The sequence below is a fragment of the Perca fluviatilis genome, chromosome 19, assembly GCF_010015445.1.
Source record: "Perca fluviatilis chromosome 19, GENO_Pfluv_1.0, whole genome shotgun sequence".
NCBI lineage: Eukaryota > Metazoa > Chordata > Actinopteri > Perciformes > Percidae > Perca > Perca fluviatilis.
In genome coordinates this window covers 35641185-35658504 of record NC_053130.1, presented here as the reverse complement: position 1 = coordinate 35658504, position 17320 = coordinate 35641185, and the positions used below count along the sequence as shown (strand labels likewise).

At 41.2% G+C, this 17320-nt stretch overlaps 1 protein-coding gene across 1 annotated transcript in view; it reads right to left on the bottom strand.

The window, feature by feature from the left end:
• Nucleotides 1–17320, bottom strand: part of LOC120547824 (synaptic vesicular amine transporter-like) — a 150200-nt gene that overhangs the window by 94934 nt on the left and 37946 nt on the right. The window contains exons 6-8 of the mRNA XM_039783517.1: nucleotides 15242–15331; nucleotides 15018–15061; nucleotides 8212–8272 (exon numbers count right to left, since the gene is read on the bottom strand). Of these exons, the coding sequence (XP_039639451.1) occupies nucleotides 8212–8272; nucleotides 15018–15061; nucleotides 15242–15331 (195 nt within the window). The remainder of the gene's footprint in view (nucleotides 1–8211; nucleotides 8273–15017; nucleotides 15062–15241; nucleotides 15332–17320) is intronic.

Below are 17320 nucleotides of genomic sequence, written 5' to 3'. Positions count from 1 at the left end.
TACATTATGATGTGGGCCGAATCCGTGGGAGTTGCGCAGACCGGACGCGACATAACTGAATTGAGTCCGCCCGGCAGGTGTGGGCCTGATCCGCAGGAGCTGCGCAGACCAGACGCGCCACAACTAACGCTTTTTTCCTGCATAAACCCGCATGTAACCCTTTAGAGGTGGGGAACAGAAATGGATTACTCTATAAAATGATTAATTATGGCCAGGGGGATCAGAAGTTCTATGTTCGACTACGGAGCCCAGTATTAACCAAACAATACACCAGGAATGACTCAAATGACTTACGCTTTCTTTGAGAAACAAAATCGCTTCCCTGTTTATTCCTTGAATGGGAAGGATAAGCCAAAAAACATATGGAAATTACACACTTTAAAATTGCACAAATCTTACACGGGTAAGTGGAAAAATAAAAAATGTAAACAAAACTCACAGCTGTGATTTAAAGTTCGGAATTTCCCCCTATTCTCAGTCACTTCAATTCTGCTTCAGTTCAGTTCCGTCCACTGTGGAAGTGGAGAGAGTTTGTCCTACCGCACTGTTGGTGGTGGGTGTGTGTGTATGTAATGAAGTGTTGAATTCTGCAGGCACCGTATCTCTAGTTCTCCTCTGGGCTGTGGCTCGCCATCAATATCTCGAGGTTCAAAGGGTCCAACAAAAAAAACCTGACCTACAGTGAGTAAGGTCAGAACATTCGTTTAGCTTTTTTTTTTAAGCTTTCAATCATGAACTAGAATTTAATTCATGTTAAATCATTAAACCGAACAATCATTGTAATATGACAATATCACAATATCGGTAACAAACATTCTCAAAATATGCTTAGAGATAAAGATTGAAAAACCTCTTTAATATAATATCAAAATACTGCTTCCACATAATAATTAGAACACAAAATAACAAATACTAGTAAGCAGACACACTTTGTGTACCCTTGGCCATGTGAAGGTATGTTTAAACACATCTCGAATAAAATGTAACACTAAAGGATAATTTAAATATTAATGTGCCCAAAATGCACAGATAAAAGTGCTAAATCAACACATTCCACGGTTAAGTGCATAACAATTATTTAAACAAACATATTACACAGCACTGGATTAACTCTGCAGCTTTAAAACATCAAGCTAATGGTTTTAGCGTTAGTGAATGGGGTCTGCCATTGTGCTAGTTAGCATCTCAGCTAGCGCTCCAGGTGCGCTAGCGTTAAGGCTAGCGCTAGCGTTAGCATGGTAAAAACGATCGCTCACCGATGCCTTTTCTTCGTGAGGGAGACGTCAGTTCTCTCCGGCTGCACTCTCACAGGTCCAGGGCTCCACACTGGATTGTTTTTAAGAGTTTTTAATCCGAGTTTTAACAACTTTTATTGGAATGTCTTCACGAGGTAGGTATCGTTCGACGCAGGGCTTGCTCTCTGTTCCAATAGGGTCCAACTGCAGCTTGCAGCAGCCGCTCACGCCACGCCCCCCTGCTAACGCCACGCCCCCTGCTCACGCCACGCCCCCTGGTCCCCTGCTCACGCCACGCCCCCTGCTCACGCCACACCCTGTTTTCTTTTCCTTCAAAATAAAAGCCCCCTTCTTTTCATTGCCTTCAAAATAAAAGCCCCCTTCTTTTTTTTACTTTACAAAAATGTATTTATAATTGTGTTTTTCTAAATTGTATTTTTCTAAATAAATGCCCGTTCTTCGGGGTGGAACTACAGAATTGGATTAGTTTTGTATTTGCTAATGATAAATTGAACTGCAAACAACAAAACTATTTATTTAGAAGTAAGCAAAAACACATGACAATGTAACAACTCAACAATCTAATTCTGTGGGAAACACTGGAACTGGCTTTGGTCTTAATAAGTGGAGACAGCTATGTACTATGTGACAGTATTATACTGTCACATAGGACATACCTGTCCCACCTTATTGTTTTTCCTTCCGTTATGTTTGGGGACACAATTGGAGGAAGCCTCAATGTGTTTCGCCTTCTGGACCTTGTTATACTGTCTGTGTTCTTTTTCGTGGGCTGGTCACAAGAGGACTAGAAGGCTCTCTCTGGGTCGAAGCACTGAAAGAAAAACCCTCCACTGCAGTTTACATGTGATTCCAAAGGACTTTATGCTGATCAGTATTTGTACGTAGATGTAGGCCCTTTAATCCTGTGGGTATGGAAAACTCAGACTGTCTCTATTATTTTAACAAATGATAATCATGTACAGCTCTGGGTAGAAAATCATATTGGTGCAATGCATTCCATAAACCGGATCACCAGTTGTACACCCGATCTCCCCAGTGTTCAGAAATGGACTCAATATTCAGAGGATGTGAATGTTATTACACATTGAACAGGACGTTATTAAAACCAAAAAAGCATAAAGTAGACTCTCAATAGATGTTAGTTTTAAAATTTTCAAAATTATACAAAATGTTCACCCAAAGGTTGTTTAAACATAGGCTGAATACGACATCTCTTTTTTGTCATAAACGATTCATTAACAGTCTGTAATAACACTGGAGAATTCAAAATTCACTCCCAAGTTTCCAGCCACAAATTGTCACGGTGGCCTGCAGCTTGAAAAACACCCGGCTGGCTCAGGGTTGTCTGCCAACAGGTAGTATGCGTGTCCGTTTTCACTGAAAGAGAAAAAAAGTAAATAAATGTAGCAAATACATATTCAATTATTTTTTCCCCCACACCCCTTTGTTACACACACATCTTATTTTTACCTATTGCATTTGGCGGCAAAAGTGATCGCAGTAAAGGTTTGTCCCTCTTTGGCTGATGTATTTTAAAAATAGAAGCGCTACATGGTAGAATACATTTGTGTGACTCACTCGTATGTATTCTGAATGAATCTGAATGGCAGATTCTACGCTCACAAGAATACTTTGATTAGTTGGCGGAAGTAATTACACATGAATGACCACAATTTGTGAAAGAACAAATGGGGTTTTGCTACGAAACAACTCATAAAATTACACAATGTTGTATGTTTTACCAAAAAAATACCTGCATGTTTAACGCTGTTCCGCTTGTGGCCCTGTAAATGAGGGACCAGCCTACAGAACTCTCCCTTCTTGGCACAAAGGGGACACTTGTACTGTGAATCGGATATCGGTAGCAACTGGGGCTCAGTGTGCTCAGGCAGGACAGACTGAAAAGTAGAGGAAGAAATGATATATGCAACACAATGTTAGTAAAAGAACCTTTAACTTTCAAATGTAGCCATTTCTCAATAACTCAAATTACATTAAAGTTCAGTTTGTAGTGTTTCTGTAACTCTGTCACTTTTCAATTAATAAAAAATATCATGCTACCTCATTCAAAACAAACAAACAAACACACACACACACACACACACACACACACACACACACTACGCTAGCATACATGTGCATACACATAGCTAATTTAAGCTAACGTTAGCATACTTTTAAAACACCCTTTTAACTATAAGCAATCGTCAACCTGAAATCAATAGCTGTAGGTAGTAGCCTAATATTAATTTTAAACAAACCGTGACGGGCTAAATAACTCCATATTGCTATTATCAGTAACTTACCAGGTGCTTCCCGGGAGTTGTTGCCGCCATGACTCAATATGGCAGTATGGTCCAACTGCGTCTTGTAAACAAACCGCGTACATGTCTGAAAGTCGGAAGTTGCGTGCCACCGGGGGCGTGGTGTGAGCGGGCGTGGCGTGAGCACGGGGCGTGGCTTGAGCGGCTGCTGCAAGCTGTAGTTGGACCCTTCTCCTCTGTTCTTCCAGCAGCTCAAGGGGAAGTGAACTCTGCTCCATGCAGGTCAACAGTCCGAGCTTCTTCCTGATTGGCTGACTCAAACTGTAAATATAGCTATAGTTATGCCGAAAGTGTAGCTAGCTAGCTGCGATATTTCCCCATTGTATTGAATGGGACACATAGCTAGCAGCTGCTCGTCCTACAAAGACGCCTCGCGTTCATAAAAATGCCTTAAAATCAAATCAATCGGACACAACGGGGAATGATGTTATATAAGTGGCGTGACGAAATTCAAACCGTAAATATATTATAGTTATGCCGGCAGCCGGCCGCGGAGCCCCTGTAGTGCAGTATCCACAAAGGGTGACTTTGCCCTGGGTATGGAGCTCAGCAGGCTGCCGCTTTCTCGTCAGACTGTGTGGAGCTCCTAAAGTCCGACATGTCTTACCAAATTTGCAATTAGCCATCAATTTTCGTAAAACGGCCCATATTTGAGATTTATATAGTTGATTTCTCGCATAAAAAAGTCTCAGAAGTGAAATTGGTAATGAAACATTGCAGTGTCTGGAATATGAGATTCTGTCACGTCTCTAATGTGTGTGTATTGGGGATTTGCTCAACCAATCAACGCGTGTCTCTAATGTGTGTGTATGGCGATACGCTCAACCAATCAGCGCGGGTCTCTAATGTGTGCGTATGGCAATTCGCTCAACCAATTTCATTCATGAGCATACCATATTTGGAAGAAAAGCTCTTGTTACAAATAGGGCCAAAACACAGGGATGCATAAGGGCCAATAAAATATCAACCAGGCCATTTTCAGCCCAACCAATGTTACATCACCCCTTTAATCAAGCTTTATTGAAAGGAGTGGATATACAGCAGGAAACAACAACTTCTGTAGGCTACATCTTAAGCCACCCTTTGCTTTTTTATTAATAAGGGAAAAAATTCCACTAATTAACCCTGACAAAGCACACCTGTGAAGTGAAAACCATTTCAGGTGACTACCTTATGAAGCTCATTGAGAGAACACCAAGGGTTTGCAGTTATCAAAAAAAGCTACTTTGAAGAATCTAAAATATAAGATATGTTTTCAGTTATTTCACACTTTTTTGTTAAGTACATAATTCCATATGTGTTCATTCATAGTTTTGATGTCTTCAGTGAGAATCTACAATGTAAATAGTCATGAAAATAAAGAAACACATTGAATGAGAAGGTGTGTCCAAACCTTTGGCCTGTACTGTGTGTATATATATAGTGATAGTTTCTCATAGCAGCAGGCGGGGTAGGGCAGAGAACAGCCAAGGGCAGAGAACAGCCCAGCCAGTTGTTAACAATAGAGGTCCTTTATTGTACAGCAGTCCCTTTTTCCAACACAATAGCAACACAAAAACAGCAAACTTAACTAAAACCTACAGGGAGACCACAAAATCTCCTCTCACTGCCCTGAAACTTAGGTTTTCCTATATAAGGTCTGTTGCTACGTTTACATGTGGCCGGCTATTTTCATAAACGGACATTTGAACCTCTCTGTTTTCAGAAAAGTGTTCGTTTATATGTACCCGTGTATATATGCCGTCAATGCCGCCAAGAGCATGCCAAACCTGTAGTTGGCAGTGTAACGAGAAGCTCAAGCCCACGTTAGCTAATCAGAATCCCAACAATAGCAACCAATCACTACCTCTTTCTCTCTCTCGGCTGCCTAAACCTCCGTTTGTCTCAGTTTACATGCAAACGTGCAAACAAAGTTTTCCATAATCTCCACTTTGGCCGGAGTTTTTAGAAATAATCGTTTTCTGTGATAAAAACTGGGTTTTCGTGTAAATGAGAGGCCAAACCGCAGGAAAATATTTGCGTCTTCCCTTCGTGTAAACGGGGCTTGTATCTCTCCAAGAAACAAAAAACCCTCTCCTGCTCTCTGCCACAGCTTCCTTTGTCTCCTTTGTTCATGAGCACCTGCTTCAATCAAAGGACTCAGGCATTTGCACCTGTCCCTGCAGTGCATGTTGGGAGCTGTAGTTTGGGTGGTGGCCATTTTGGACTGGGGCAGTCACTTCTGTAGAGGAACATAGCATCCCTCTACCACACGTCCACTTGTGATGCCACAATATATATATATATATATATATATATATTTTAACATTTTTTGGTTTGTTTTGATTTCATTCCTTTAGTAACCCCCTGGCTCGTTTATGAACATAGACTCTTAAGATGTAGCCTACAGAAGTTGTTGTTTCCTGCTGTATATCCACTCCTTTCAATAAAGCTTGATTAAAAAAAAAAAAAAATTCACAAACTGCCGTGTATTCACTGTTAAAGCTGCTAGCTACTTTAGCTAATTAAGAAAGCTAGTCAACAGCTCCCTCATCTGGGCAACGTTATCTCTGACAACTTTCTTTCTGAAAAGGTTTTTTCTGAGACTGAGAGAGGTTTTTCTGAGGCCGTTTTTTCTAAGGCCACTTTTTCTGAGGCTGAGAGAGGTTTTTCTGACACTGCTTTTTCTGAGGCTGAGAGAGGTTTTTCTGACGCTGAGGCCGTTTTGTTTGAGTCTGACATCTGAGTCTGAGATCTGAGGATGTCCTAAAATGAACACCGTAGTCCAGGCCTCTCCTTTGTCTGAGTCTTGGAAGTCACTGGCTCTTTGTTTAAAGTCAGGTTAAAACACACTGTTTGGATCCTTTAAAGATAACGTTTCCGACCCCACTTGAAGACAGCTTCATTTCCCAGGAAGAGAGAAAGAAAAGAGAGGAGCGAGACACAGCGAGTGCTTTGTCGTTGTAGGAAACAGTCAGCTATTACACAACCTCACGGGTAGTTCAGTGCTGGTCTTTCATTTGTTAGCCTCAAAGTGTTTTAAACTTTCTTGTGGCAGCGATAAAAGCAGTGATGTTTCCTTTTCACTGAAAAGGATTCTCACACCGCCTCAAAACACGTGGGTTTGCTTTTCGCCAAAAGTTGAGTCGGTCTCAGCCTAGTGTCCCCCTGCTGCAACCCCCGCCGCAGCCTAAACACACTACCCCCATTTGATTGTCGTGGACAGAATTTGAGCAGCTAAGTACTGGAAAGCATCCAGTTTGGTGATGATGTAGTTCTGCCTTCTTAATCAACCTGTGACCTCCAGTGCACACTGGGGCAGTTTGCAGCTGTGTGTGAAATGGATGTGCTAAGAGTCAGCACCTGGTACTGTGCTAGAAAACAGTGGATTGGCCCCTTTGGCAATGCTCTCAATTGTTCCAAACGCTACTCCATGGTCTTGATCTTTGGGTGGTGACTGAGTGTGCAGACAACCAGCCAAAATGAGTGTCTGAGCTCAACCTATTTTACTGGGCTCTATTTAGAATTGAATTGTGCTTGATAAATATACTGGACGGACTGTAACTTAAGGATGGTACATGAATTAAATATAAGGAAATGATGGAACAGAAACTTGATTGATTGATTTGCAAATGTTTTTGGGGATTTGACAATGCTTTCTGTACTAGGGTGTTATGGTTGGTTTATTGAAAAACAACAATGATATGGATTATTTTATAATTAAAGATGTAAATGTGTGTTCATTTCAAAAAAGGTAAGACCCGAAAAGCCTTTTTCTTATCCTACTCCCTTTTGGATAAGAGTATTTATTTAATAGTATTTATTTATTTATTTTGCATATTCTTTTACAGTGAAATAATTTTGTCTTTTAATTTAATTTTCTTTGTTAATTCTTGTGTATGTAGGTTCGAAATAAACTATTCTTTTATTCCACCTTAGGAACAGGAAAAAGCATTTGAGCCACTTAAGGTGGTCCTGGCATCTGATTATGATGCCCCCCCAGATGCCTAATTGTGGAGGGTTCTAGGCACGCCCAATTACAACAAGACCCACGTGGCAGGCACAGAACACACTGGAGGGACTATTTATCCCATCTGGCCAGGAAACCTGTTGGGATCCCTCTGGAAAAAGCTTGAGGGGCCACAATAAGTGGATGGATGTTACTAAAGTGACAAAGAATATTATTATTAAATAATATAGTTACAACTAAACTGAGCTTAAAACACAGGTTTTCTGTAATAGTTGTTTAATTTCTTACGCTACGTGCTACAAGTTGACACAGAGAGAAAAATTGAGCATAATTGGACAAAGTGTCAGTTATACTCTGTTTTTGTTCTTTGGTCCCTACTTGTTACCCTTTCCTTCCAACCTCCAGCTGCCTTCGCACGCGCGCACACACACACACACACACACACACACACAGTGTTGTTCACAGCGTTTTTCTGATGGATAGATGACTCTCTTTAACATGCCAAACCCACTTCACAACACAAGTCCAAGCCAAGAAAAGTGCTTTAGACAAAAAACAAGATGTGGGTCAATTTCTCTCCGTGCTCTTTTACCACCTCCAAAGGCCATATTCCACTGATGCTTCTCCTAAGTGGGATGACATTAGGTTTCCTCATAATACTGTGCTACTATTATTTTCTTACCAGCTGCAATCAGAATGTATGGATCCTTCATTAGCGTCAACAGCGGGGTCCCCTTCTGACTCTGTGAAGGACAAAGGCACAAGAACAACATTCTATATTAAATACAAAAAGCTTATACCATAGCCCTCGACCAAAGACTCAGGTTACAAATCTCAGTGATAAAAAGCATTTTTATACTTCCTTTGTATGTTTGCACACACTGCCAACATCACCTTTAAGATAGTCTTGCTTTTGCCAGACCTTCCTCCACAGTGGAAGGTCTGGCTAGTCCACATAGCATTCCTGGATGGGAGAAAAACCTGCACTGGTTTATTGCCATTTCTGAGACCAATCACAATCGTCTTGGGCGGCGCTAAGTGCCGCACGGAGCCACAGTGCCTCTGCTAAATAGTCTTAGGAAGTACAGTGCCTTGCGAAAGTATTCGGCCCCCTTGAACTTTTCGACCTTTTGCCACATTTCAGGCTTCAAACATAAAAATATAAAACTGTAATTTTTTGTGAAGAATCAACAACAAGTGGGACACAATCATGAAGTGGAACGAAATTTATTGGATATTTCAAATCTTTTTAACAAATAAAAAAACTGAAAAATTGGGCGTGCAAAATTATTCAGCCCCCTTAAGTTAATACTTTGTAGCGCCACCTTTTACTGCGATTACAGCTGTAAGTCGCTTGGGGTATGTCTCTATCAGTTTTGCACATCGAGAGACTGCAATTTTTGCCCATTCCTCCTTGCAAAACAGCTCAAGCTCAGTGAGGTTGGATGGAGAGCGTTTGTGAACAGCAGTTTTCAGTTCTTTCCACAGATTCTTGATTGGATTCAGGTCTGGACTTTGACTTGGCCATTCTAACACCTGGATATGTTTATTTGTGAACCATTAAACTGTAGATTTTGCTTTATGTTTTGGATCATTGTCTTGTTGGAAGACAAATCTCCGTCCCAGTCTCAGGTCTTTTGCAGACTCCATCAGGTTTTCTTCCAGAATGGTCCTGTATTTGGCTCTATCCATCTTCCCATCAATTTTAACCATCTTCCCTGTCCCTGCTGAAGAAAAGCAGGCCCAAACCATGATGCTGCCACCACCATGTTTGACAGTGGGGATGGTGTGTTCAGGGTGATGAGCTGTGTTGCTTTTACGCCAAACATAACGTTTTGCATTGTTGCCAAAACGTTCGATTTTGGTTTCATCTGACCAGAGCACCTTCTTCCACATGTTTGGTGTGTCTCCCAGGTGGCTTGTGGCAAACTTTAAACAACACTTTATATGGATATCTTTAAGAAATGGCTTTCTTCTTGCCACTCTTCCATAAAGGCCAGATTTGTGCAGTATACGACTAATTGTTGTCCTATGGACACAGTCTCCCACCTCAGCTGTAGATCTCTGAAGTTCATCCAGAGTGATCATGGGCCTCTTGGCTGCATCTCTGATCAGTCTTCTCCTTGTATGAGCTGAAAGTTTAGAGGGACGGCCGGGTTTTCGTAGATTTGCGGTGGTCTGATACTCCTTCCATTTCAATATTATCGCTTGCACAGTGCTCCTTGGGATGTTTAAAGCTTGGGAAATCTTTTTGTATCCAAATCTGGCTTTAAACTTCTCCACAACAGTATCTCGGACCTGCCTGGTGTGTTCCTTGTTCTTCATGATGCTCTCTGCGCTTTAAACAGACCTCTGAGACTATCACAGAGCAGGTGCATTTATACGGAGACTTGATTACACACAGGTGGATTCTATTTATCATCATTAGTCATTTAGGTCAACATTGGATCATTCAGAGATCCTCACTGAACTTCTGGAGAGAGTTTGCTGCACTGAAAGTAAAGGGGCTGAATAATTTTGCACGCCCAATTTTTCAGTTTTTTATTTGTTAAAAAAGTTTGAAATATCCAATGAATTTCGTTCCACTTCATAATTGTGTCCCACTTGTTGATTCTTCACAAAAAATTACAGTTTTATATCTTTATGTTTGAAGCCTGAAATGTGGCAAAAGGTCAAAAAGTTCAAGGGGGCCGAATACTTTCGCAAGGCACTGTAACTTGTTTTGGTGGAACGTGTACGTTCAAAAGTAGTTTTAGTCGTGCAACAGAAAACTCAGATTGGACAGATAGTCTAGCTAGCTGTCTGGATTTACCCTGCAGAGATCTGAGGAGCAGCAGGGATGTTGTTAGGCCTATTTTAGAGGTGCTGAAGCTACCCTAAAATGTTCCTAAGCCCCCCTAAATAATAAGAACAACAACAATAATTAGATTTTCTTTTTGTATCACTAACTATGGTGAATCAATCTTCCTTCACCATTCATCTGTGTGTGTCTGTGTGTAGTGTGTCTGTTTTAATTATATATTAATATTTTACAACTTTCAGCTGGTTGAAATGGCTGAGTTAGAGGCTCAACTAGCGCCCATGTGCAGGGTAACGGTATGTGGACGAGCGAGGTGAACGAGCCAAGCGACATTAAAACAAAGCAAAGATTCTGCAACTGTATCAAGCATCTCATTATAACTAACCGTATCCCAATTCATATTTAGACGCAACAAATGATATATATCCAGCTACAAAATAGCGGAAAAGTCGGAAGGTAGACAGAAGTACAAAGAGTCGTTGTGCTATCAAGATGATGCACCGTCTCGTTGCATTGGTGTGAATTTGCAGCTTTCAGAGTGTTGTAGACCGGAGCGTTGCAAGTAACTAGAGGATTCATCTTGTGTCGTCGCTAATCTTTGGTCTGAACTCGCTACTGCATGCACACACACACACACACACACACACACAGATGGATATTGGAAGATATTTTAGCAGAAAGAAAGAGAAGCAGGAGATTGTCAGGGCAGTTGTTTCTGAGGGAGCCGGTGTGATTGAGGTCAGTAGTGGTCTATAGGTCTAAGAAGGGGTGTTTTGGTTTCTTCTAACAATAAGCATTTGTTGGCAGGTCTAGGCACAGAGGCATAGCCTAAACGAAATTATTTAATTATATTAATTATTTATGCTAGCTATATTCTGACCAACTTAACTCTCTGCATTCATTGGCTGTGATAAATTAAATAAATATGTAGATGTTGCCTAAATGTGGTTCTTGGGTTATACTATATGCAAGCCAAACTACACCTCAAAATGATAATCTGATTGAACCAATCTACAGTGAAGTTATAGTAATTAGTGTAATTAAAAAGCATTCTTCGGACAACTTATCTTATAGAGAGAGGAATTAGATATAGTATGCTATTACTTTATCACACATTTACATGAGCAGACAGATAGCATTTAAGTCATTGCTTACTGAAGAACTCAGCAGGAAGTGGAAGGTAGTGAATATAGACTACCTTTAAGTTAACCTCCTCCTCCCAGTGAAATACAACCTTTGAGAACTACTCTGGTCTGGGTGTCATAGCACTGACTGAATTCATTTATGGATAATATTTGCAACAATATTTAATGTAATACTGTAATAAACTTGGATATACAAACTCTCCAATGGCATTCTTTTCAGTGGGCAAATATGTAAGGCAAAGTAACCAAACACATGGTTAATGGAAACTGTCTGACAGTACTACCTTTGTTTAAAAAACGTATGAATAAATCAAATATAAGAAAATAGAATTTCAGCCAGTATTTCAAAGACAGAATCAACCCTTTGTAATATTTCCATGGGGGCTTCAAATTACTGTTATTTTTTTTACGTTTTTTAAAAAATTAAAAAAGTCTCAACATGAATCCAACATATTATTAGCAAATACTAGTTCTGTGCCCGTTGAAAACGGGCTGATTGCTTGGCCTGTGGTGTTGCTGCTTGTAGAATTTATCAAAACCAAAGTGTACACCAAAATGACTTACAGAAGGACCCTGAACCACTTAATATGCAACTCCACTGTATAGCCTACTATCTATTGACTTAGTGTTGGCTACGTCTACATCGGAGGAAGACATAGGCGCCGATACCGTGGGTGCTCCGGAGTTCGAGCACCCACGGAAAATACCAGCACCCACTGAGCACCCACGTGTGCCAGACTGCCAGTAGGCTACATTTATTTAAAATTAAACATTGCAATTGGTGCTAAGTGGAGCGTCTGTCATAATGTGATTGGTTATGTTGCTGTCAGTCCCCTGCTCCGTATCCTATCCACCAATCACAGCGTCTCTTGGATGAAAACGCCTCCATTCCCCCCACAGTGCGTGCATGTCCGTTAGGTAATCAGAGTGAGAATTAAATGGACAGATTTGTTATTAAAAAAGCAAACCTAATGATGCAAGTGCTTCAAGGACATCCACCACCAGTGCAGAGAGTTCTTAATTTCCCACAAAGCTGATCGCCAGAAGTTGATACCCCAGAATAGGTGACTGTGCGCTGGATACAGAGCTAATGAGCATACTGCTAAATATAAGCAGAATAACACTATCTGAACCTATTCAATTCAATTCAATTTTATTTATAATATCAAATCATAACAGGAGTAATCTCAAGACACTTTACAGATAGAGTAGGTCTAGACCACACTCCATAATATACAGACCAAACAATTCCAATAATTCCCCCTAATAGCCTAATAGGACTAACATAGGTACCATTCACATTTTAACTGGTATTTGAAATATCGTGCCAGTACCCAATGATAGAGCCCTGTACGGGTTTAAAATCTAAGCCAAAATTTAAGCCAAGAGTCCTGACCAAACGCATCTAAATATGACGCCAAAGGACTAGACGCTAAAGGAGACTTTTGCGTCAATAACAAATGCCAAAGGCCACTGACCAAGCGTTGCTTTTGACACGCTGGGAGTAAGAATGTGTTGTGTTTTTTTCAGTCGGTACCCTAAAAAGTACCACATTCGGTACACAACCCTATTGTGCCTTGCCGCAAGCCTCTGTGGAACCTAATTGAAATGTCTAATGAGGCACCCGGGGCATCTTTTAGAAATGCATTAGATGAAGAATACTGAAAAGGTGAAAGCATCTGCTGATGACCTCGTTGGCTTTGCTTCCATCAGCAGATCTGTTTGGCTAGTATCTCCACTAATAGATCAGATCATGTGTCATCCTGAAAAGAAGCAGCAGAGCACTCTCTCTCGTTTCTGAAGCAGTCATTAATTAGTGTTAAAAAAACCATGTCTAATGAGTTCATTGAAATCATTGTGAAGTGCTTTTCACTCTCTTTAATCCTAATTGTCCCATACTGTTGTATCAAACACCTTGCTATGATTACAATTAAAACTCCATGCAGAGGAATAAGCATGGAGAAGCAGACAAACCATCAAATCAGCCTTCAGTCACGGATTGGATAAATTTTCCGATCAGCACCAAAAACGGGGTGACAATATACATTTTTCAATGCTTTCCATTTATTACTTAAAGAACTGTCATAAAACACAACGCGTTCAAGCCGGGGAGTTGTTTTTGTCACCTAAACTCAACCGTAGTGTCTGCCGAAACATAGACGTAGACATAGGGCGTTTTCACACATACCTCGTTTGGTCCGGACTTTCAGACTTTTTAGTTTGATCCGAACCAAAATTACAGGTGTGAAACCTCCCCCGGACCATGGTCCGGATCAAAAGACCAAATTTTGGTCCGACAAAAAGAGGTGGTCTCGGTCCGGACCAAACTGAACCATGATCCGGTTCGTTTATAGTGTGAAAGCATTTTTGGGATGGTTCGGACTTTCGGACCAAATACAGGAATCTCTGGCAGGCTCTCCTCGTGTTACAAGACCGGGGAAGCTTCTTTAAGGAACAGCTCGGTGCTTAGTGAGAGAGAGAGAGACTGTAAATGCGCTCAGAGCATACAGCTGTCAGCTATCAGAGCAGATAATACATCAGCAGTTTATTTGTTAAGTGGTAGTAAATGTAGGCTACAGTGTATGTTTCCGTTTGTCTCTGAATAAATGCTCCAGAAAGAAAGTCCCGTGTCTTGCTTCTCTACATCACAACAAAACAAAAAGAGCCGTGGCAGTAGGGGAGAGCAGCGGTCAGTTGAATAGCCTAAACTCTGACCCAGAGAGAGGATACGAGAGAACGGGGAAGCCGTCAACAAACCAATCAGTTCTAAGTATCTGGAGACGCAGCTCATGTGATGACGGCAGGACGTAGTTTTGTCACGTAGAGATCTTTAGTGCGCTTGCAAAACTGCAGTGTGAAACCAAAACTTACCGGATCAAATGTATACAATGTAACAAAAACATGAACCTTGGTCCGGACCTTGGTTCGGACTTTCATGTGTGAAAACGCCCATAGACATACTATGTACTATGATCCGTTACACCACCACTACTTTCCTTGTACTTTTTTTTCAAATAGCCTTTTAATTGGCTGTGGCTTGGTGCCTCTTGGCAGCCATTGTTAAAGACACCCATAACCTCCACAGATCAAAGAAAAGAGCCAGTAATGGTCAGACGAAAGATTACTTTAATTACTTACAGTTCCCTTTGTTGCTCTTATTCAGGTTATGTGGGCTTATACAGTTTTAAATCAGTCATTTGGACTTTAGCTCGAAAATGGATTGCAGAATTGAAGGTTGGATCCTGAATGTTAAATTGTCCCTGAGTGTCCTTGTTTGGTTGGGTGAATGTCAGGCACTGTAAAGTATTTTGCACTAGTGTCAGGTTAAAGGTTCTATATACAGTACGTGCAGTCCATTTACCATTTACCAAAGGCCATGGATGTTTTTTTGCATGTCATCCACCTTCTATGTTTCTGTCCACATTTCCTGTATGTATGATCCAATTAAGAAAAAAAATGGCATGAAAATGTTCTGCAGCTGTAAAGATCATCTGAATGAAGTAATAAGGTTTAGGAAAAGTATGATCACGCAAACAAACTCACCTCTGGTTCCACCTTGGTGGGCTGAAGAACAAAGAGCTGCAGAGCTGTAAATACACACATTGAATTAACTCAATGTAAGCCTTTGATATCTAAGAGAATACATAGTATTTCAAAAAGGTATGGAATTGTGTTCAACAATGTCGAGCTCACACATTATCTTTAACATTCCTTCTACAGTGACTATTCTTGGTTTGGATGTACAATAAGACACAATGTAACTGTACCTCCATCAAACAAAGCCAGGAAAGCCAGAATAAGGAAAGGAGCAGTCTTCCCAACAAACTCATACATCACACTGCCGAATGGGGGTCCAACTGTGGAGAAAACACTGCACAGTCAGTTGTGGAGAGATCAACTTTAATATCACTGCAGTTAATGCAGCTTTTTAACCTAGCTTTTTAAGACAGCTCACGTTGCAACAAGTGTCAGGTTAGTTTTGAAAAACATACCAGGAAAAACACATTTTAAGTTGAGATATTTGTATGGAATGTATACTAAAACCATGTAATATATGTTTTCACTTGTGTACTAAAAATGTTGGGGTGACAAGTTTCAGCTGAAGGAGCACTGACCAAGTTAGCCTATGCTAAAAAACAGCTGGAAATGAAAAAGGAGAGAGCTGAGCTAGATTTAAAAAAGGCTGCATTAGAAGCAGATTTGGAAGCATTAGAAATAGAGAAGGAAGCAGTGGCAGCAAGGGTAAAAGCTGAAGTTTTAGAAGCAGCTGCAGCTATAGAAAATGAAGACAGTCAAAGTGTGAGAAGTGCTGTACTGCCACACTTGATTAGACAGCGCACAGAAGAGTATGTGCAATGCCATTCACAGCTCAGTTTTCAGTCTCCTGTCTTCTCGCCATACCATGGAGTGCGGTACAATGAAAACCACCCCACACGGTAGTCATCACCTGTAGCTGCAGAGGAGAACCCTCCACAGAATGCTTTCAAACCCCCAGTGAATAACCATGCACATGCCACAGAATGCATACCTAGCTCAACCATCAGACAATCCACACGGACAATATGGTCCGCATCCCCCTCTTCACGTCAACCCTCCGCCCATGACAGATTTTGCAAAGTTCCTAGCACGCAGAGAATTAGTGACTACTGGCCTCACTAGATTCAATGACACACCAGAGAACTTCAGAGCATGGCAGTCATCATTCTTCAATGCAACTCAGGGCTTAGGGCTCACATATAGCAAAGAGTTAGACCTCCTGGTGAAGTGGCTGGGTAAAGAGTCATCTGACCATGTGAAGAAGATCCGTGCTGTTCCTGTTGCAAACACCCGAGCTGCCCTCCATCTGTCCTGGGATAGACTTCAGGAATGCTATGGCACACCAGAAATAAGGGAAAATGCCCTATTTAAAGGGGTGATAGAATGCAAAACCGATTTTACCTTGTCATAGTTGAATAATGACAATTTAGTGGGTAACTAGGACATACATAGAACCTCTAAATCCCATTGACACCTCTTTCCTCTGCAAATCTCCCAATTTGAAACTGCCTCTGAAAATGGGCAAATCTCAACGATCCGCCTAGTTGACGTCAACTCGGTGGCTCCTCCTCATTTGGCTCCAGTCTCTCTCTTTGTCACGCCCCAACATTTACATAGGCTACACAACTGACCTGAGATCAGTTAGTCTTCTGAATCTCGGTCGTGCAGATCTCAGAAATTGTATACATTGTTCATCTGCTATTTTACCATTAAATTCACTTCTGAGACTTTTTTATGTGAGAAATCAACTATGTAGAGGTCAAATATGGGCCGTTTTACGAAAAGTGATGTCTAATTGCAAATTTTGTCCGACTGTGTGTCGGAGTTCAGCGGCCGGTGCTGCCTGTGTTGCTGCCTCGCCGCCTGGCCTGCCTTCCTTCACAGACCCCGGCCTGCTGTGAGGTAGATTGAGCTCCATCACGGCTGGCAGCCCACAGCACTCCATACCCGCACAAAGTCACCGTTTTTTGGGTTAATGGACTACCAAACGCCGCTGCCTATTTAAACAAACGATCGGTGAAATAAACGCCTCTTGTCCGCGAGTCTCATTGATAGAGTCTGCGGCTGGATGGAGCTAGCTCTATCAATGAGAGCTAACTAGCCACAATCTATACACATAGGATTGAAGGGACAGTCGCAGATAACGAAACACCTAGTGTTCACAAAAATTCATTAAATTGAAATCTGACACCATTGTTAGCTTTATAAGACCTAGGGGTAGATGTTATATAAGTGGTGTGACGAAATTCAAGCTGTAAATATACTCTAATTACGCCGAAAATTAAGCTAACTAGACGCAATCTGTACAC